General features: G+C 42.0%; 1 protein-coding gene across 1 annotated transcript in view; it reads right to left on the reverse strand.

Annotated features, from left to right (window-relative positions):
• Positions 1 to 608: 608 nt before the first annotated feature.
• Slc44a1 (solute carrier family 44 member 1) overlaps positions 609 to 21,694 on the reverse strand; it is a 180,395-nt gene continuing 159,309 nt past the window's right edge. Inside the window, exon 16 of the mRNA XM_027403081.2 lies at positions 609 to 1,466. Coding sequence (XP_027258882.1) covers positions 1,452 to 1,466 — 15 coding nt within the window. The 3' untranslated portion in view covers positions 609 to 1,451. The remainder of the gene's footprint in view (positions 1,467 to 21,694) is intronic.

The following is a 21,694-nucleotide window of genomic DNA, read 5'->3' on the forward strand; positions in this document are numbered from 1 at the left end:
CAAAGACAAATAAATTAGCTTTGAAATATTCATTCAAATTTAGAATGGTTTCGTCGTGGCTTAAAAACAAAAGGAGATGGGAAGAGAGAGATTACTAGAAATTCAATAGTCTTGGTTTCTGAATTCCACGTCATGGTGCTGGGACTGGAGTATGTTACATATGGGACTTGACATGCAGGCCTGTGAACTGATATCTTAGGACCTCCATTAGCAAGAATAGGAAGGACATGAGTGGGAGAATTCTGGGGTGAGGAGTTTACTGGGGTCCCAGAGACACCGTCCTCACTCTTCTGCCCCCTGCCTATCTTCGACAGTTATATTACTACAGGCCCACAATCCCTGCCCATCACTGCCATATCCGCCACATGCCATCATTAGACCACAGTGATTATGTAGGTATTATCCAGCCTTAATATTTCAGTCGAGGAAAAATATAATAAACTGTCTTAATGAAAACTGTGGACTTCCTTCCAAAGTCATCCAAGCCAGGGGTCACAAACTTTCCTGGGAGGACCATATTGTCCATATTTTGGGCACTGAGGATCATAGTGTCTTTGACAGTTATGTAACTCTGCCATTACAGAAAGAAAGGAGTCATAGACAATATATGAAGGATGTGGTTGTGTTCCCATAAAATTTTATTTACAAAAATAGGCCGAGGCAGGCAGATTTGACCCATAGGCCATAAAAGAACAGTGTTATTTTGCTTAGAAAATAAATCTGTGATTCTTCTGTGCTTCTAAAACCCTCCCCCAAGACACATCCCATGCACATACACCACCATCCCCACCCCAACTCAAGACCAGGTGTGATGTTCATAAGTTATCTCTGTAGCAATAATGAGCAAAGCTTTAGTGTTATACAGGAGGGGGCTCTGGCATTGGAATACTGACCTATCAACTGTGTGATCTTACCCACACATAGCACATGATCTCTGAGTGTATCTCATTTCTCATGATCAAAATGTCAACAATACGTACAAACCTGCAGGGCTCCGTGAGGATTCAGTATTATGTAGGGCACCCATCCTAACACTTGGCATGCAGCAGGCCCCCAGTAATAGCAGTTATTAGCCCATATCCACTCTATAAATAGCAGAGTCAGAGAGGACAAACCCAGGATGAAGGCAGAGAATTCCCGTGTGAGTCCTGACTTCAGGCCAGCACTCACTAGATGAGAAGCAAACATTACAAGGCCAGAAGAGAAAGCAACGTGAAGTTTGAAGATGTGGCTGCAAGGCAGATTACTATCAAATGCTTCTGATTAATCATTAATTAGCCCACCCCCACGGTGGCAAATCCGTTTGGCTGTTCATGGTTGGAGAACCTTCTTGATGGCTGCTGTTGGAGTAATGAGATCCTGTCTCCCTCGCAGACGCAACAGCTGCTGAATGGGCGATCCTCGTGTAAACAGCCTCTTCTGAGTCCATTCTTCCAGTCTCCAGAGACACGTCACCTTTTCCTCAGCTGAAAAGTCAACACATCAAGAGAATGAGTGTTTCTCTACTTGGAGAAGGAAACACAAGAAGATGCAATCAATAACCGGAGATAAATAATGTGGAATAATCTTTAGATGTTATGAAATATTAATGAGGCTGAAAAATAATCACCTAGGAGACAATAAATAAAATGAATGTCTGCAACAGCCTGGGGCCAAATTCTAATTGTACTCCTTTATCAGCTGTGATTTATGAGCAAGCTCCTTAACTTCTGTGCCTACATTTCCCTAAGGAAAATAAGGCAATGTTGAGGTCTTGTGTTAGTTGTCAGCTTGACAGGTTCTGAGATCACCAGGGAGACAAGTCTCCAGGTACACCTGTGAGGGATTATTTTGCCCCTGGTCATACCTCACAATGTGAGGAAGTATATAGGTTAGATAACAGTAGGTTAATTGAGGTGGAAAGACCCACACTAAAAGTGGGTGGTAGCACTCCTTCCACTAGGGTCCTGCCACTGAGAGAGAGAGAGAGAGAGAGAGAGAGAGAGAGAGAGAGAGAGAGAGAGAGAGACCTTCCACTAGGGTCCTGCCACTGTAAGAGAGAGAGAGAGACAGAGACAGAGAGACAGACAGAGAGAGAGAGAGAGAGAGAGAGAGAGAGAGAGAGAGAGAGAGAGAGAGAGAGAAATTTAACTGGCCATGAGCATTCATTACTCTCTCCCTCCTGACTATGGATGCAATGTGACCAACCATGATGGCCTAGACCCTGTACTGTGAACCCCCTCTCCCCCCAAAAAAGCATTCTTCTCCCTTAAGTCATTTTTGGGTATTGTATCACAGCAACAGAAATGTAACTGATTCTGTTTGTTGGGAAGATTAACCACATGAATATACACAGTGCTGAGAACAGCTCCTGATACATGGTAGGGGTGCTGGACTCATCTTTCCTATTACTGGAATGACCATTATTCTTTGACAAGGAGGTTTTTGAAGCCAAACAAATGGGTTTGAGACAAACCCATGAGTCGAATTCAAATTTAAACTGACAAACCTGGTTTTAAGGTGCCCTCAAAGACCCAAACCTGAAACTCAAATAAAAATGTGGCTTTTTCAAACCTGTAATTCAGTTATCAGAGGGACAGACCAGATAATGAGTGTTTCCTCAGTTCTCCCTGAGACAGGGAATGAGTAAATGAGTTGAAATGAATTCCATTGTGGTGCTGAAAAGGATGACCTTACTTATCCTTAGGAAACACACTTTGAAGGATGGAGAATGGAAGGGCCTAGAGCAGTAGTTCTCAGCCTGAGAGTTGTGACCCCTGTTGTAGGGGTTGCCCACGACAATGAGAAAACACAGATATTTACAATTCATAAACGTAGAAAAGAAAACTATGGATGGGAGTTACTACAACATGAGGAACTGTATTAAAGGGTCACAACATTAGGAAGGTTGAGAACCACTGACCTAGAGGTCTGCACAGGTTGTGCAGAAAACAGAGGCATGAAGTGGTGTGTGTCTGTGTGTGTACTGTAGGGGGCTTATGTTGTGGTGTGTGTGATGTGTGGGTGTGTGTAAAGGAGTATATTGTTGTGGTGTGTGTTGTCTGTGCGAAGTGTGTGAATGTAGTTTGTGGTGTGGTGTGTGTGTGTGTGTGTGTGTGTGTGTGTGTGTGTGTGTGTGTGTGTGTCAGTATGCATAAAAAAGGATAGAAAGTGATCCTCCAGGTGGAGTAACTGTTCACAGTAGGCATGGGAAGTTTGACAATATGAAACCTGATGTTTTGTGTAAACAGCATTCTTATTCTTACAGTCTCTCTATAAGTTTGAAATAATTTCTTGGGGTATTTAGGGCTCTGCATGTGATTCTGGTAGAGTGCTTGCCTAGCATATTCGAGAAATGCGGTTCTATCCATAGTGCCGGGAAGAAATCTTAAAAATCCATTAGGATAAATCAATGGAAGAGAGCTACTTGAGAATTATGGACTCAGTTTGACTCTTAAGCAAGCACAGAGATAACAGAGGACAAGCAGAAATGATAAGATACTCCTGACCACAACATGTGTGGGTGGGGTTGGTGGTGGGGGGCTGGAACAAGGAGACAGAAAGGGGCTGGGTATGATTTCCTGATATGCTCAACTCTACACTGGGCTCTGCTTCTTACCAGGTCCTAAACCAGGCAGCAGGAGGCATGGAGAACAGCATCACTTTTCACTTTAGAGTTTCAGTCTTGAGATTTTTAGCTTCACATTCCAGTTACTGCCTCTTTGCTGATGTGCCTGTCTCAGATTTTTTCCCAATTTCAATGTACTTGGCAAGTGGAAAATAGAATAAGTCCCTGGAGCAGTGCTTTTGTAACCTCAGTTCCTCTCTCAAGAAATCACAAGGCTCCTTAGGTCCTCCAGCACCTCTTCTAAACTTTGCTGTTCATCGGTTCCATGCCTGTGGTCTTATATGTTGGGGCATGTAGCTTCAACTTTCATGGTTTTTCCCCTACTGTTGAAAGTAAGGCTACCTATAATTATACTGACATCCAATACTGAAGATGCTTAGTTAAGGTCGCATAGCACAGACAGGCTTAGCTCAATTTGTGATTTGTCTGAGATTGAGAGAAAACTATTTTACTGCTCTAGTTAATTTAGACTTTTATTTTAGAACAGTTTTAAATGTTAAAAAAGCTACAGAAGTAGTAGAGAGTTTCATTACCCCTCACCTACCCCTCACCATTGTCACATCTCAGAACTCTGTGGTATGTTTGTCACAACTCCTGACTCAGCACTGGTAGATAGCTACTAACTGCACATTATACTTTATTGAGATTCATTAATTTTCATAATGCCCTTTTCTGTTTCAAGAGCCCATCCAGCTATATTACATGTAGCTTCCCTTCTTTAAATTTAAAATCCTCAAAAAGCTAAATGGCATCCTTAAAAATATTGCATAATCTGATCATGGTTGTATGACACTTTGATGCTATCTTTCCCACTACCTTTGAACATGAAAAAATTCCTAATACAATACAGTTGATTCCAAGGATGAATGAGAATAACATTTCTGAGGTACCAGTCCCACTGGAAGGCAGAACAACTATTTTAGACTCAAAGTTGGACTCCATCTAATAGGCAGCCTATGAGAAGGTTTTGCTTCCTATATAGTTTAGAAGAGTCTATCTTACCTCTCTCTCTCTCTCTCTCTCTCTCTCTCTCTCTCTCTCTCTCTCTCTCTCCATCCGTCTATCCATTTATTTGAGACAGGGATTTGTTAAGTAGCCCAGGTTGACTTCAACTACTATGTATCCTAGGGAGGTCTTTAACTCTTGATCTTTCTGGAATTGCTTTTAAAACTGGTAATTTGAAAGAACAAGGGAAGAGGGGTATATGGGAGACTTTGGATAGAGTAAAGGTAAGGGGAAATGATGTAATTATAATCTCAAAAAAATCTGGGCACAGTGGTTGCATGCCTTTAACTTCAACACTTGAGAGGCAGGACGATCAAGAATTGGATGCAAAAAGGGGTCCCATGGACATTACAGGCTATTGATAAGACTATTGATTACTCTAAAAAAAAAAGAGGAAAAAACCTGATGTTAAGGCCCTATTGCTGAAGACAAAACTCACTTATGTCACGAAATATGGAAAAGTCAAGCTGATTCCCAACTAGAAACTTTACTCCTACTGTACATGGTCCTGGAAGGTACTCTGCACGATACTGGTGAGAAAGGTAATATTCAATATCACTCAGCTACAAATGCTACAACCTATAAGAGTTGCCTGTTTAGAAGATATACTGGAGCAATAGTGGCACAAATGTTATAGAAGCACCCAACCACATTTTTAACCTTGGATTTAAGACCCACTCCATGAGCTGGAACTCATACCTGACACTGTTAAACTGCCCAAGAACCTGAGACTAGCTAGGTCATAGGCCTAGGGGGAAAACCTAATATTATTCTGCTTAAAGAACATAGGAATGAAGTGACTCCTAATGACATGTGCCATACCTATAGATCAGTGCTTTATTCAGCTCTCATCAGATAAGCTTCTTGCAGGAATTGGGAATTAACAGAAACCAACAAATAGATAATGTGCAGAAGTGAGAGACTTAGGAACACTCAGTCCTAAATGAGAGGTCTTCATCAAACCCTTCCCCTCAGGGCTCAGGGAACTATGCAGAAGAGGAAGTAGTAAGATTATAAAAACCAGAGGGGATGGATGACTCCAAGGAGACAGTATCTTCCAGACACAACTGAACTGATGCACATGTGAAGTCACAGAGACCGTGGCAGCATACACAAAGCTTGCACAGGTTAAAGCCAGATGTGGTCCCAGCACTGAGAGGGGGAAGAAGACATGGGGTCCCACTCCTAAGCAGAAAGCTATTTGCAATGATACCTGAGAGGAAAGGGAAAACAGTTTTTTTCAAAGGAGTATCACTGTCTGGATCAATAACATTCCAGGGCAGGGCCCATGCCTAGGAGTAGCTGGCCAACACAAAATGAAACAGTGTGTGTGTGTGTGTGTGTGTGTGTGTGTGTGTGTGTGTGTATTGGGGGGTTGTTTAATTTGGTTGTTTTTTTGTTTGGTTGTTTGGTTGCTTGTTTATTTTCATTTTGCGTTTTTGTGAATTTTTTTTAGAAGGAAAACATAAAAGTTGGGTGGGATGGGAAGTTGGGAAGATCTGGAGAAGGGGAAAACTATGATTAGAATATATTACATAAAAATTTTAATTAAAAAAGAAGAGAGAGAAATAATTGGAGACTAAGTAAGGCATGGTGCCACATGCAGAGAGGTTGATCTCTGTTACTGAGGCTAGTGTGTTCTACATAGTGAGTTCCAAGCCAGCCAGTGCTACACAGTGAAAGGGACTCTACAAAAATAGAAAAAAAAAAAAAACATGGAAAGAAAAAGGAGGCCAGCTTTGACTATGGAGTGAGTTCAAGGCTAGTCTAGGCTACATAGAAAGCACCAAAAAGGAATTTTTACTAACATACATGGAGAGTACCTCAGAATGTCACTACTGGTGTAGCTTCCTCACAGGCCAGGAATATTAAAGCAGCCTTTTGATACTATGATACGGCTTTCATCTGACCCAGTCATGGGCAGGCAGTCTTTACCCTGCTTAGAGGCTCACCAAGGAACAGGCAAGGCTGATACCACCCCATGCTAACTCCAGGTATAACTATCTGAAACGTGAGTTTCTGACATTTCTGTGAGGGTAGCCCTGCCATCACTCCTTGCAGCCTCATCTTTCTGGACTGGCTGGCATAGAAAGAATAAGTACCTCACCTGAGGACTGGGTTTTCTTTTTCTTCTAGGTCAGAAGTGGGTAATATTTTATTCTCTGTCTCTCTGAAAAAAACATTATGTCTGTTTATAAGAACTTGAGTTTAAATGTAATACTCTTTAGTCAGCTGCAGAGGAGACAATAAAGGTTCCAGCTAGAGATGTAATTCAGTCGGTAGAGTGCTTTCCTAACATGCATGAAGCCCTGTTCAGTCACCAGCACCACATAAGCTAGGCATAGTGACACCTGCCTATAATTGCTGCACTCAAGGGGTAGAGGCAGGAGGATCAGAAGTTTAATGCCATCATTGGCTGCATAGTAGGTTGGAAGCCAGGGTACATGAGATCCTGTTTTAAAAACACAGAAGGTTTCAGTTGAAGTTCTACTTCAGGCATGGAGGTTTGTGTCTTTAATCCTGGCACACGAGGAGGCTGAGAGAGGCAGGTCAAGGGCTGGCAGCCTGGGCTGCTGAGTGAGACCTTGTTTAAAAAACAAAACAAAGCAAAGCAAAACAATAACAAAGAAATTTTAAAATGAAAGCAACTTTTCCAGATGAAATACTTGATGTAAAACAAAATTTTGAACAATTTTATGAATCCCATTTTTTATTCTTCCTTTGTCTGAATTAACTGTAGAAAATTAAAAAACTTTTTCCAAAGGAAAACACATTTGTAATTTAACCACCTTAGCACACTTATTTTCAAGTTTATGACTTCCTTTTCCGAGTGTGCGTAGGGGATACATGTCTGTGGGCAGGGTGCGTGCAAATGTGTACACATGGGAGTGTAGGCCCAGGTCAATGCTGGTTGTCTTCTTCATTTGATCTCCATCTTAGTTTTTGAGGCAGGGTCTCTCACAAAACCAGAAGCTTGCTATTTTTACTATACTGTCTGGCCAGCAAACCCATGGGATCTTCCTGTTTCTATCTCCTTAGCACTAGAGTGACAAGTATGCATCACTTCCAGTAGCCTTTTATGGGTTCCATGGATCAACTTAAATTCTCACACTTGAGTGACCAGCACTTCACCCTTTGTTTTGTTTTGAGACGGGGACTCTAGAATCACTTTAAATTCGCTGTGTAACCAAGGGTGACTTCAAATTCCTGACCCTCTTGCCTCCATCTCCCAAGTCCTGAGACTACAAGCCTGGGCCACTATGGCTGTCTCAGACATTAGTCCTTCCATTCTTTTTGCCTGAGAGTGTATTACAGACCAGTTCTACTGTTCAATGTATTTTTAATCATTATGTATTATGAAGTAGCTGTATAATCCTTACTTAGACATTTCTCTAACATGTTGCATGAAGACAAAGATATGTGTCTATTTTGTTTACTACTGTACCTTCAGAACTTGTAACAGTGGCAAAAAGCACACACTCACAATGTATTTGTTGGGTGAAAGAGAAATAATTTAAATGGCTCCAAGTTCTAATTCTCCTTTAATGTTGTGGTTGTTTCTATTATTATATCCTAATTCTTCATTTTAAGTTTTTTCAAAGTCCTCACTGTGTAGTTTAGACTGGCCTTGAACTTGTGACCCTCCTGCTTCCAAGTGCTGACATTATAAGCTTGTATACTATCACACCTCAATTTTCTCTTAGGTAGTTAATTCCTTTCTTACTCAACCACCTATATATAAAAGCTTTTATGATTACTTTTGAACACACAGGAAATGGTGTGAAGATCTATCTTTGATTCTGACCTTGGTGTGACTGATGTGATGGCTTCAAAATCCCTTGCATGTCTGAAATGGCTTTGTCTTTCCAAAAATAGAATTCTGCAGTGGAAATATATTTCCTCCTGATTCTAAACTCACTTCCTCCCTCTCTCTCCCTCCTCCATCCCTCCCTCCCTTCCTCCCTCCCTCCCTTCCCCCCTCTGTGTCTTTCTCCTCCTCCCTCCTTCTCTCCCTCCTCCTCTCTCTCACCCCCTCACTGTGTGTCTTCCTCCCTCCCGCCCTCCCTCCCTCCCTCCCTTCCTCCTTCCCCCATCCACATCTTATCCCACCACCAACATTGTGTGTTGTTTTAGTGTTGAAGGTCTTGGAATCACCTGTTTTTTCTTTTGTCTTCTAGCTTTTGTCTTGCTTTTCAGAAAGACACCCTCAAATTCATCACAATGCACACAAATTACTGAGCTTTGCATTTTCCTTCTGTTTTCCATTTCTAAGGTTTGTCCTAGAGAACAGCCACCCACATTCCCATTTGGTGGGTGAAGACCTGCCTGCCAGAGTCTTGTTTGAGGTTAGCTGTAGCTCACTTCTGTCTAATAGGTCACAATGTGACAATATAGCACAATTATTCCAACTGTTTTTTGACACCTGAGTTGTTTCCAACTGGAGGGTACTGAAAATAACCCTTCTGTGACCATGATGTGGGGCTTGTTTTATTTGCTTTAGTTTTGAGTGTCTCACTATGTCCCCTCAAACTCATGATCCTTCTAGGACAGTCTCCGGAGTGCTGGGATTACAAGGCTTGCAGCATCACTCCTTGATCCCATGAGCATTCCTGAACAAGTTATTTGGTGCACAGGTGCCTGTGCCATTCAGTGCCTAGAAGGGGAACTTTTGGATTTATATTTATTTTCAACTTTAATCAATAAAATGAAACAGGTTTCCAGTATACATCTGCTTACGTCCCCATGAGTTATATATGAGAGTTCTAGTTTCTTCAAAACCAAGCCAGCATTTTAATTTTCTTTTTAACATTCTGATGAATGGACAGCATATCTCACATGGCTTTAGCATGTTTGTCTCCTGTTGTCCCCAGTAAGATGGCTGACGGTTCTCTTGGTTTAACTGGGTGGAAACCATGGGGAGACAGAGGTTCTTCACTGTGGTCTCTAGCAGTTTCTGTTTCCCTTTGTGTTTGGCAGTCCCAGAAGTTGGCAGGTATACAGAGCTGCCTTTGGCAATCTGTCACATCCCAGGGAGAGCCTTAGACAAGGGGGCCTGGGCCCCTTGTCAGTAGCCTGTGTTATGGCTCTCAGCCTGGAGTCCAAGTCTCATGTGCTTAAGCACAGCTCTATGGAGACGGGGATTGCAGGTTCTCTCCTCCGGCTCCTCACAGCCTCTCTCTTATCAGCTTCCTTCCCTCTCACATCACTCTCTTCCTTCCTACCTTCGCTGCTCTCTGCTCCTTCAGTTGTCAATGGCCACTGCCAAGCAGCTGGCCAAGGTTTCTCGGCTTTGTGGCCTCTTCCACAGTCAAGCAGTGGTTCTAAGCTGGGAGCTGGATACTGGTTACAAGCAGTCATTTAGGACCCAGTACTGAGCACTGGAAACTGGTCTGAGAGGCCAACGATCAAGTAGTTGTGGTCAACAGCACAACCACACTATAAGGGGCAGTACCAGGTTCCCTCAGCTCCCTTGGGAATGTTTAGCCTCGAGCTGCTGCAGTGCAGTACACAGGTCAACCATCAGATTGAGGTGGGCAGCCTCTGAGTGCAGATTCATGCTATGATCCAGAAGAGAGCAAATCACTTCTAGGGGTAGTGCTGCTACTTGAGCTAAGTACTTGTTCGTGTTAGGCACCGTGCACACAGCCCCAATGGATTGGTTGATGCCTGTGAGATCAATAAACCATACCCTCCAACCCCGGGCCAGTCAATCTGTGTAATGTCTACAGTTTAGCCCGCACTACTGAATGTAGGCAAGGAAAGACCATCGGAGAGAGGATGCCACTGCACTTGATGTCACACGAGAAGAGGCATCACAGTACAGTGTCCCCAAGCCTACTTCCTGAGTGAACCCAAGCAGCTGGCTCATGTAGTCACAGAAGGGAGGGTGTACAGGACCCATAGCAGCCACTTCTTTGTCCAATCACAGTTTTGCTATTACCAGTGACAGTCACTAAGGCTTGTGGTTTGGCCATCCTACAGCCCTGCCACCAGTCATCATTGTTACTCTACCAGGGGAAATGCTTCCCCTCTGGCACTGAGGCATTGTCATTGCAAAATGCCCTGCACAAACTTTCAAACAGCCCTGGCTGGGGTGGGGTCTCCAGGAGCCAGGTTGATCTGATGCTGTTCTTTGTGAAGGTGTCTCAAGACTTGTGTGGAGGTTCAGTGTGGTTGGTGCAAGAATGGCAGTGGTCTGGTTGGTTGTTTTACCTAAAGTAAAACTTATCAAGCAAGTTTGAGCAACAATAGATGATAATTATGGAGTCAAACTGCTCCATCAGTGTCTTTGTTTATTTTTATTTACAGAAACAAACACCCGAGTACATTCATTGTTAACTTAAGGGGCTTATCCCTAAGAGTGGCCTTGACTTTTAACATACTTTAGTCACATTGTAAGATATTTTTTTTGGATAAGGTCTATATTTACCAGGTCACTATGTGCCATCACACCCAGTTTACACAGCACTGAGGATAGACTCAGGGCTTTGTTCCTGTTAGATAAACACTTCTGACTGAGCCACATCTTCAGAGTCTGATTTATAACTTCCTAACACCATCCAGTGCCCAGAGCAAGGCAGATCCCCCTGCCTGGTCTATTTTGACTGAAACAATTAAGATTACTTTATACACTTATTGGACATTGATTTTCCTCTGTGAAATGCCTGTTCAAATCTCTCAATTTGGGTTCTCTGCCCTTTTCTTATCCAGTCCTACATGTTATCTTTACATTTTCAATGAGTCTTTTTACCAATCACACACTTTTCTAAGTATTTGCCCTATATCTTACCTCTTTTAAACATATTTTTTAAAAAAATCACTAGATATTTTAGTTTTAATGGTATCATATGGAAGTCTTAACTTAAAGCAATTTCAAGAGAAATTAATCTAGAAGCCTACCTTTCTGATCTAGATATAATTGACTATATAGGACAGTGAACATCTGTCGCAGAGTTCAGGAGCGGGCCTCTTGTGCCAGCTGTCCTCCACACTGAACATTAGCAGACACAAAGTTTACTGTGCTATTCTAGGATCTTTGGCACCAGAAAACAGGAAGAGATGACAAGAGGGAGATTAACCTTAGGTGTGGGACAGATCATATCACAACAAAGCTTTAGTCTCAGAAGACTGTAGGATAGTTTCTGAGCCACACAATCACTGCTCTTAGCCCCCCTCATTAGAGCCTGTGTGTTAATAATCTAATGTCACGGGGAGTAAGATTCTAAAATCCTACTGATGTCACCCTTCAACAAAGCAGATCAGAAATGCAGAACATGTTATTGGGCACAGAGGTTTATCTCCTTTAACAAGGAGTGGCCCACTAGCTAATTATTTATAAAGAACTTCAAAAACTAGAGTCACCATTTAACTGCTTTTTTCCCCTTTTAACTACTAATAATTCTACATAGTTACCTCGATGTCTTTGGTAATTTTGCTGCTGTTTTTGTTAGATGTATACTAGGAAGTAAAAAATCTAATTCAAGCTGCTTTACTGTGTGTACCAGAACAGGGCTTGATAAACACAGTTCAGATGCATTTGAAGGTGCTGAGATGGGCGTATAGGGTTACAGCCACCTTGAAGTCAGTGGGATTTAAATTCTTTCACCTGAGCTAAGCATCTGGGCCTCATTTGTCCACCTGTCTCCTGGATCCTGTTGGAGATGATCAGAACTATACTCCTTGTCATGTGAACACCCTTCATGTGACCCTCACATCTCAGCAGAGGGTGTCAGTAACCTACTCATGCCAGGTGACAGATACGAAGCACCGATCAAAGCACCACTCTACTGCAGGTACTTGCTAGAGAGTAAAACCTACTACTTTGTGGCATCATATTGAAAGACCAGCCCAGAGACAGAAAGCAGTGGAAGACAATTGTGAGTCTAGAAATATAGCCATATGGTCATTTTCTCTGACTTTGATAGCGTGCCAAGACCATTCAGTGAAGAAAAGAACAGTCTTTCAAGAGAGCTTGACAGAACAGCTGGATCTCTACGTGGAAACCAAGACAGCTGGGCATCTCCTCCTGTGCACCAGGCAGATGGTAACTCAGACAGATCAAAAACTTCGGGAAACCTATGAGTAAAACTGTAAATTCTCAGATGAAAAAGAAGGGCTGAATCTTCATGACTAGATTAGGCTAACTATTTATTTCTTCATATAACAATAAAAGCATAAAAATCAAGGAAAAGATATATTATTTGATTTAATCAAAATTAAAAATGTGTATGTTTTAAAAGACATTATAAAAAGGCAAAAATGTGACCCAGCGATTGAGAGGGTCATGTGTCTGAAAAGGGTCTAGTGTTGAAAAATATCTAAATAGTAAACAAACAAACAATTATCAGGAAGACAACAGTACTGGTAACTTTGTGTCAACTTAACACAAACTAGAGCTACCTGGGAAGAGGAGTTGCTTCCAACAGATTGGCTTGTGAGCCTGTGGTGGGCAATCGTTGGTTAATGACTGATGTGGCAAGGCCCAGGGTATGGAATTAAACAGCATTCTCAAAAGGAGGACAAATGGCCTAGAGAGCTTTCTTATTAAAAATATTTAACATCCTTAGCTACTGGGGAAATGCAAATTCAAACTGCCTAAGGTTTTATGCTACCCCAGTCAGAATGACAAAGATAAACCCCAAAAGACAACAAATGTAGGCATGGATGTGAGGAAAGGGGAACACTTATTTACTGTTGGTGGGGATGCAAACTGGTGTAGCTACTATGGGAATCAGCATGGCATTTCCTCAAAAAAGCTAAATATAGATCTACCATATGGCCCACCCACTCGTGGGCATATTCTTAAAGGGCTCTATATTCTACTATAGAGAGACCTGCTCATCCGTGTTTATTGCTGCCCTATTCACAATAGCCAGGAAATGTGTAGATGTCCACCAGTGGATGAATGAATCATGGATATGTGGTTCATATACATATTGGAATATCATTCAGCTGTAAGTGAATTTTTAGATAGATGGATGGAGCAGGAAATACTCACTAAGCCTACTTTTGACTATTGTTAAAAGTTGTAATTGTTATGTTTATTACGTAAATGAACAAAACAATTTCTTTAACTCATTCATTTACTTAGGTATAGTTGTTTATTTGGACCCCAATTTATCCACTTAGTAATTTGTAAAGAGAGGGTGGATTTGAACTCAGGTCCATTTGCCTTGCTTCTGTGTTGTCATTTATAAAGGGGGAAGAATGCCAGTTCCACAAGAGTAAATGAGTGATGTACATGAAGATGCAGGAGTTTAACTGACTCATGAAATGTGCTCAAGAAATAGCACCTGGTGTCATTTGATTTCGGGTTGTTTTTTTTGTTGTTGTTATTTTTGTTATTTTTTTTTAAGTGGAAAATGACTTAGGAAGCACAGAATTGAAAATGTCCAGGAAGAAAACTTCCCGTTATCTCAATCAGGGGAATTGTTTAAAATACAATATTCAAAAGAAGCTATTAAACACATTGCTTTCTTTGGAAATAAAGTGAACATCGATGTCATTGTATGTCAAAAACAAAACAAACATATAAATGTTGATTAGAAATAGCACACCGAAACGAGTGCAGGAATTACACAATTCTGTTTAATAACTCTGACACTGCCACCTTGAGGAATTAGTGATACATTACACATGCCGTGGAAGAGGACATTTTGTTTCAAAACTGAATTACAAACTGGTGAGAAGATTCACTGGGCAGAGGTGCCTGTGGCCAAGGCTGAAAACTTGAGTTCGATCCCCAGAGCCTACATGGTAAGAAGTGAGAACTGACTCCCACAAGTTATTCTCTGACCACCTGACCAACATCTCTCTAGTGCCATGGCACACATAAATAAATATAATTTTAAATTAAAAATATATTTGGATATAATGAAGTGAGGTGAGTGGATTTATTTTTCTTTTCTATCATTCTTTCTCTTTCTTTCTTTTATGAGACAGGGTTTCTCTGTGTAACAGCTCTGGATGTCTGGGAAATTGATCTGTAGATCAGACTGGCCCTGATCTCACAGAGATCTGCCTGCTTCTGCCTCCTGAGTGCCAGTATTAAAGGTATAAACACCCTGTCACTCGACTATATGTGAATTTCTTAATAATATTGTACGATAATTTTACTCCAAGCTACCTAAGCCCTGCTGCCACGTTGGTGCTTTCTGCCAGCCACCCAAGTCCTGCTGCCACCTTAAGGTCTCAAGTAACACAGAGAGACTTATATTAGGTACAAATGCTGCTTGGCCAATGACTAGGATTTTTCATCTGCTAGCTCAGTCTTAATTATCATAAATCTATATATTTTATAAGATTTATCTTATTGAGGATACCTTCCACTGGCTTCCTCATCCTGGGATCATATGGTGCCTCAGAGCAGACAGCAGGAGGAAGAGAGAAAAGGCGACTTCCTTCTTGCCCTTGCATATATACTGAGTCTGCCTGCTATGTCACTTCCTGCCTGGATCACCACTTCTATACTTCATTTCCCAGAATCCTGCTTGATTCTTAGTCTCGCCTAAATTGCTGCCTCATTGACTAAACAGTACTTTATTTATCAACCAATAAGACAAACACATACACAGAAACACTTTCCCCATCATAATATACCTATTTTTAAAATTGTTTTGGGCTTATTTATTTTATGTGACTGTTTTACTATGCACCACATGTGTGCCTAGTGCCCATGGAGGTCAAAAGCAGTCATGGGATCTCCTGAAATTGGAGTTATGGATGGTTGCAAACCAACATGTAGGTGCTAGGAACTGAATTTGGATCCTCTGCAAGAGCAACAAGTACACTCAACTGCTGAGCCATCTCTCTAGTTTCCACGTGCCTATTTTAAAAATAAAACATTTCAACACAGAAAGAGATGTCATTAAAAGCTTAACCAAAAAGGAGAAGGAAAATAATGTCTATCATTCTGTTATCTATTCAATGACACTTTTTAAATTATTTTTTATTTCTCCCTGCTTCCTCTTTGTTGATACCACTACAGTGTTTTTCATGCTATCACATTGTTGACAATGATTTTTAGTGGCTCCATGACATACCATTGAATAATTGTGCCATAGCCTGACTCAACCACCTCTCAACACTGAACAGCCAGGCTGCTTCCCAGAACAATGACAATGTGCTGTGAAACTTTCTGTTTAGGTATATATTTGTGTAAATATCAAGTAATTAATGCACATTTGTACTGATGTCTCACACAGTACTTAGCTTAAACAGTTTTGGACACAGTGCTTACAACTGAGCAGAGGAAACACATTAAACAAACAGAAAGGGATCACATGAGCATAACTTATGGTGAGCTGCCATGAAGAAGACCATGCCATGGTAAAATGGCAGGGTCACCAACTTGCTTGCAGAGGTATGTCTGGGGGAAAAGGTGAACACAAGGCCTGGGGAGATGGCTCAGCCATTAAGAGCACTTGCTTTTCCTCCAGAGGACCAGAGTTCTGTTCCCAGCACCCACATCTGGCGGCTTACAACTGTCTGGAACTCCAGCTCCTGGAGGATCTGACACCCCTGACTTCCATGGGCACCTACATTCACATGCACACACCCCCAAGCAGACACAAACACCTATATATAACTAAAGCTAATAAAAACAAACCGTTGAAAAAGTTTAAACATGAAGACTGAAGAATTGGACATTTGAAAAGCCAAGGAAGAACATTCCAAGGAAGAGGGTATAGAATGTTTGATAATCTTCAGACAGGAAATTCCTAAGTGCTGTGCAGGAAACTGAGTGTCAGTCACTGTGCTTCTCATTTAGTGATGAAGCAGCTTTTCCATGACTCTCTGAGGTGTATTGCATTCCCAGTCTGGGAGAGTAACATAACTGATATCTTAGAAAGCTCCTGTTGGGGCTGGAGAGATGGCTCAGTGGTTAAGAGCACTCCCTGCTCTTCCAGAGAACTCCAGTTCAGTGGCCAGCATCCATATTGGATGGCTCACAACTGCCTGTAACCTCAACTTCAGGGTATCCAACAACTTCTACTGGCCTCTGTGAGCATCTCCACAAATGCATTACACACATTTACACATACATTTACACACACACACACGTGCGTGCTAGAGAGCCTTCTTTGTGTTGGTGAATGGATTGGGAGGCTAGCATGTGAGGAACCAGCTGGAAAAGGATCTTCAATATTCTAAAGATGAGATGGAGGATGGGCAAGGCTAGGTCTAAGGGCTGGGTTTAGATAGAAAGCAGTCATCTTATGTGGGAGCAAAGCAGTGGTTAGTCCTGATGGCAAGAGCTGCTAAGATGTATAAGGTCTGTAGCAAGATGACAAATATAAGATCTTGTCCCCATAGTCTTTCCATCCCTTGCTCTCAAACACACTGTGGGGGTCCTCTCACAGTCTCTGTGCATACCTGGGCTCACAAATCCAAGCTCCCCACATATTGCCTACTACAGCCAGAGCTGTAGTCCTGGGTTTTTGGAATGTGGTCTTGGGTTTTGAGTGTGCTATTTCCTTGGCTTTGTGACCTTCTTGCCCAGGGATTGGAGACCAGGAAAAGGAAAGCAAGGGAGGGAACCTAGTATTCAGAACCTAGAAGTGAAACTGACTATACAAACCAAGTTAAGTTTGAAACTATTTCTTAAATCATCCAGGGGGGTGAGAGTGGGATCACACAGCACTGTACATACACACTTCTGTATCATTGTTCCCAAATTCTTCCTCATGCTACTTCTCCATGGCTCTCAGCTTCATCTTCTACAGTTAGTAGAGTTAACATCCACTTACCTGGTCACTGTGTTTCCTTATATATTCAGGATGAGTAAGCCCGCCAAGGTATTCAAACTTTCTTTATATGCTGACATTAGTCTTCATAGTATCAGTACCTGCTTAAGTTAATGCATCTACAAGATAATTTCTGTATGCTTTGAGAGGACAGGGTTTGCAAGGCAGTGCTGAAGGATGGGGAAGGAAGTGTGAGAACGCATCTGAGTTTCCAGCTTAAGCAACTGGTTCGCACAGTGATGCTGTCTGCTGAGACAGGGAAGGCTGGAGAAAGAATAGGTGTTGACTGCACTATGACTCCTGAGCCTTATTCTCCATCTAGACCTAGGTTAGCTGCAGATTTAGTAGAGGCATACGGTACTCAATAGCCTACTCACAAACTTGGCTAGCATCGGACACCAGGCCAGGTAAGTTACAATTCCTCCTTTATTTCAGTTGGTGATGCCACTCTTGAGAATGGACCAACAAAACAAAGAAAAAATAAAAGCTCTTAACTTTACGAAGCCAACAGGCTGGACAAGAGAGATCAAGCTTTGCCTCAGGCAAAGGGCAGCATTTCACAAAGAGTTCCTCAAATATGGTGCATATTTTGTCCCTTAGGCAATGGCCATATTAACCCTCTGATGCACGAGAAAGAACTTTTTTTTTTAAATCTAGGGGGTTGTCCCAATGGTTTTTGATTTTTAAAATAGGGTTGGAGCCCCATAACAAGATCAGAGTCCCATCAGGCTCAACAGGGACAGTTCCTACCTCTCGATTTGACAGTACATTTTACGTCACTAAGTTGGCATCGGTAACACTAACCTCCAGGAAAACTAGGAAATGAACACTTCTCTAACTCAGTCAAGTCCAGCCTAACAACCTCCTCTCAACACCACCTACTGGAAGACTTGAGCCAGCCCAGAAAGGGAGACTGCAAGGCAGGAAAGTGGTGATCTGTGCCTAGGAGCTGAAGGCACTGAGGGAGATTCCTGGGGTGTTGTGAACCCAAGAAAAGACTTGATTACCCATGGTGTTACTTTCTTGTCTGAACACTGGCAAAGAATGTTCCACAAAGTCCTATAATCTAGAACTCTGTAAATGGCCAGGTCTCTAATGCTTTAAGTAATTTCATGGTCCTGGGGCACCACAAATTCAACTTTGTAAAAGAGTCAATTGTCTTGTGACTCATGAGGATCTAAAGAGATAACAGACACAAAGTGCTCATCACAGTAGCTTTGGCCAAGAAGGTATGGCTCAGTGACTACTGGTAGATTCTAAAGGAATGTGTATCAGTCTCACAAAGCTAGTTCATAAAATATGCATGGATCTCATTTATCAGACTGCCTGTTTGAAACACAGGGGAACCATTTCTAGGTGTTGTTTCATAGCGAAAAATAAGAAATTTAAGGTGAAATTACTTTTAAAGGCCTGACGTCTCTGACTCTGTATAAAGCACAGGATGAACACGGACTCTGCAAAGCTAGAACATGAAATACTCTAAAATCTGAAATTCTGGAGTATCAACGCAATGCCACAAAGTGGAAAATTCCTCACTTGGTCTGATATGATGGGTCATAAACTCTAGGCACATTAAAAAGACTATACAAAATTTGGGGGGTGGCATATCTATAAGGTGTATATGAAACAGAAAGGAATCTTGAGTTTAGATTTTGGTCTTCTTTCCAAGGTATTTCATTATGTATAGGCAAATATTCCAGGATGAAACATGTTGTTGAGATGGCCAGTGGTTAAGAGCATTGTATTGATTTTGCAGAGGACCTGAGTTTGATACGCAGCACCTGCATTTAGTGGCTCACAACTGCCAAAACACTCATGGTCCTAAACATTTCAGATAAGGAATACTCAATCCAGAGACGATGTGGTTAAACCTTTGAGACTTCAGGTACCTGAAGTTTGCTTTCTCTATGTCTATGTCCTTCCTAATAGAAGCTGGCCACACCTTCTGAGCACATGTTGACTCAATTCACCCAGCATCCTGACACTTTGTAGACTTCCTTCTTGGGAAAACGGAAAGTGGTGTGCAAGGAAGGGCTGTGTGAATCCTCATGAAAGAAATGTGTCTCTTTAGCTTGCCTCATACTCCACCACACACATGTCTTTGGGACCAAGTAGATGTTGTGATTTTAGTATTTCATGCCCAACAGGAAGCCAGCCTTTTACAAATAACACAAGTTACATATGTTCTTGACTTTTACAGAATCAGTTGTTTCCAACTTCCTTTCTCTTCCTGAAGTCTAATAAAAAGTAAAATAGGACATTTGATCCTTCTCCTTTCTTCTTACACAACCCTGGCATCCTGCAGAAGAAGAGGGTACGTTCACGTCCTGATCCAGAGATAATGGATAGGGAGGGCTCGAGACCACGCATTTGTTCTCAATGATAGACAGAAGAGGCTTCCAATTTAATGTGTGAAGGGCCGGCCAAAAGAGGGAATGCTAGGTTGGGGGCTGGGGAGAGAGCTGTGGACAACAAGGAGCACAGGTATAATGTAAGATTCAAAGCAGCAGGCCCAGTCTCCAGAAATACACTGCCTTCTAAGAGAACCTCCAACTCCAAGAAGGCAGGAATCACTAAATTAGTTATTAATAATTAACTCATCCCTATGTGTACAGTTAGACTTCCAAGAAAACAAGGAGCTTCCTGGAACATACTGGGTGTTCAAACTTTCTAAATTACAACTGGGACAGGTGATTTATTCAAAAGTGCCTTCTCCTTGATGTGTGTATTTCCTGGAAGGTTCTCTTTATAAAACGATAATGAGGAAGGTATTGTCCTCATTTCAAACCCATGAAGCTTATTAAACTTTGAACATACTTTAAAATCCAAGGACAAATAAATCAGGTAGTTGCTCCAGTCCCATCATTATCCACACACGTCAGGGCCTGTCTTGCTCCTCCCTTGGGGAGGAGCTTCTGTTATTATTGTTTAGAGGTGTGAGCTTTCTAGACCAGCTTGCTTCCCACCTTGTGCCTTTACGCTAACTTGAGAGTTCCTCGCCTGCCTTTTCCTTTTGTGTCTTTTGTTTCTCGGTTCTATTTTCATTTGTCATATTCACTGCCAAAAATGTGTTTAGTTACAATTTGCCAACATCTTGGCATTAGCTAGAAAGTAAGGGTAGGTAAGTATAACAGAAGAGGTACTATCTGGGAGTGTTCACCCAAAGTGTGATCCCTCTAAGTAAAAGATTAACTTTGAACCAAATCTCTTATAGTAGTATACTGTTGGCTGTTGACTCGACTAATGAGCAGAAGCCACAGCCTGTTAGGCAATATCTGCCAATAAGAAGGTCACGCTTGGGCAGGAGAGGCTGAGACCCTCTCCTGATATGGGACTGGGCCAGTCAGACACAAGCTGCTTATCTGTGTAGCTGGAGCAGCCTGGCCCATAGGCCAGACATGCTAGCTTTGGGGACTCACATCAGAGCTGTGGCCCAGGTTGGGTGAGTAAATATTGATAGGCTGGAGTCCTCTTGAGTGTGCAGCAGGGCTGGTTAATGACTGTCAGACTCCACTCTGGAAAGACCTTGACATCCTTACAGAGAGGTTAGGACAGAACATCTGTCCCAAGAAGAGTGCTGTTACTTAATTAATCTGTCCTAGAGGCGAACCCAGCAGAACAGCAGAGAGCAGCATGGACTATGGGACAATTACTACTGTTGTAGGTCCAAGGCTGTGCAGTGACTGGCTTTTTGATGACTCACTGCATCAAGGGAGGGGAGAAGAAGGGAGACTACCTAAGCACTACCTAAGCTTAGCTAGCATCACTAAGGATCAGTCTGTGTTGGAATTCTGCATTTTATCACCCTTTCCCCGCTCTGAGTCCTCAAGGCATCATTTCTCCCCTTTGCCTGGTAAAGGGGGAAATGACTTGCCAAAGTGATGGGGTTGGCAAGATTCAAATTCAAATTCATCAGATTCCCATGACGCTCTGCCCACCCATGACAGGTGAAAGACATGGATGACATTGCTGAAGACCAAGCAGGATAGCAGGAAGGAGAGAAAAATGACAGCTTGTCCATTCTACCGAAAGGAGAATTGATTGTATATATGTAAGAAACTCACCCTGTTGTGGAAACACACTCATAATCACCTATTATTCTTTCATTTATTTATTATTATTTTGTTTATGAGTGCTTTGCCTACAAGTATATCTGTGTGCCACATACATGACTGGTGTCCAAGGAGGCCAAAAGAGGGACTTGGATCCTCTGAGACTGGAGTTACAGATGGCTATTAGCCAACATGTGGGTGCAAGAAATTGAACCTGGGACCTCTAGATGAGCTCCGAGTGTTCTTAACCACTGAGCTATCTCTCCATCCCCCTTATTATCCTT

This window comes from Cricetulus griseus, chromosome 2 (genome assembly GCF_003668045.3).
Source record: "Cricetulus griseus strain 17A/GY chromosome 2, alternate assembly CriGri-PICRH-1.0, whole genome shotgun sequence".
In the NCBI taxonomy this organism is placed as follows: domain Eukaryota; kingdom Metazoa; phylum Chordata; class Mammalia; order Rodentia; family Cricetidae; genus Cricetulus; species Cricetulus griseus.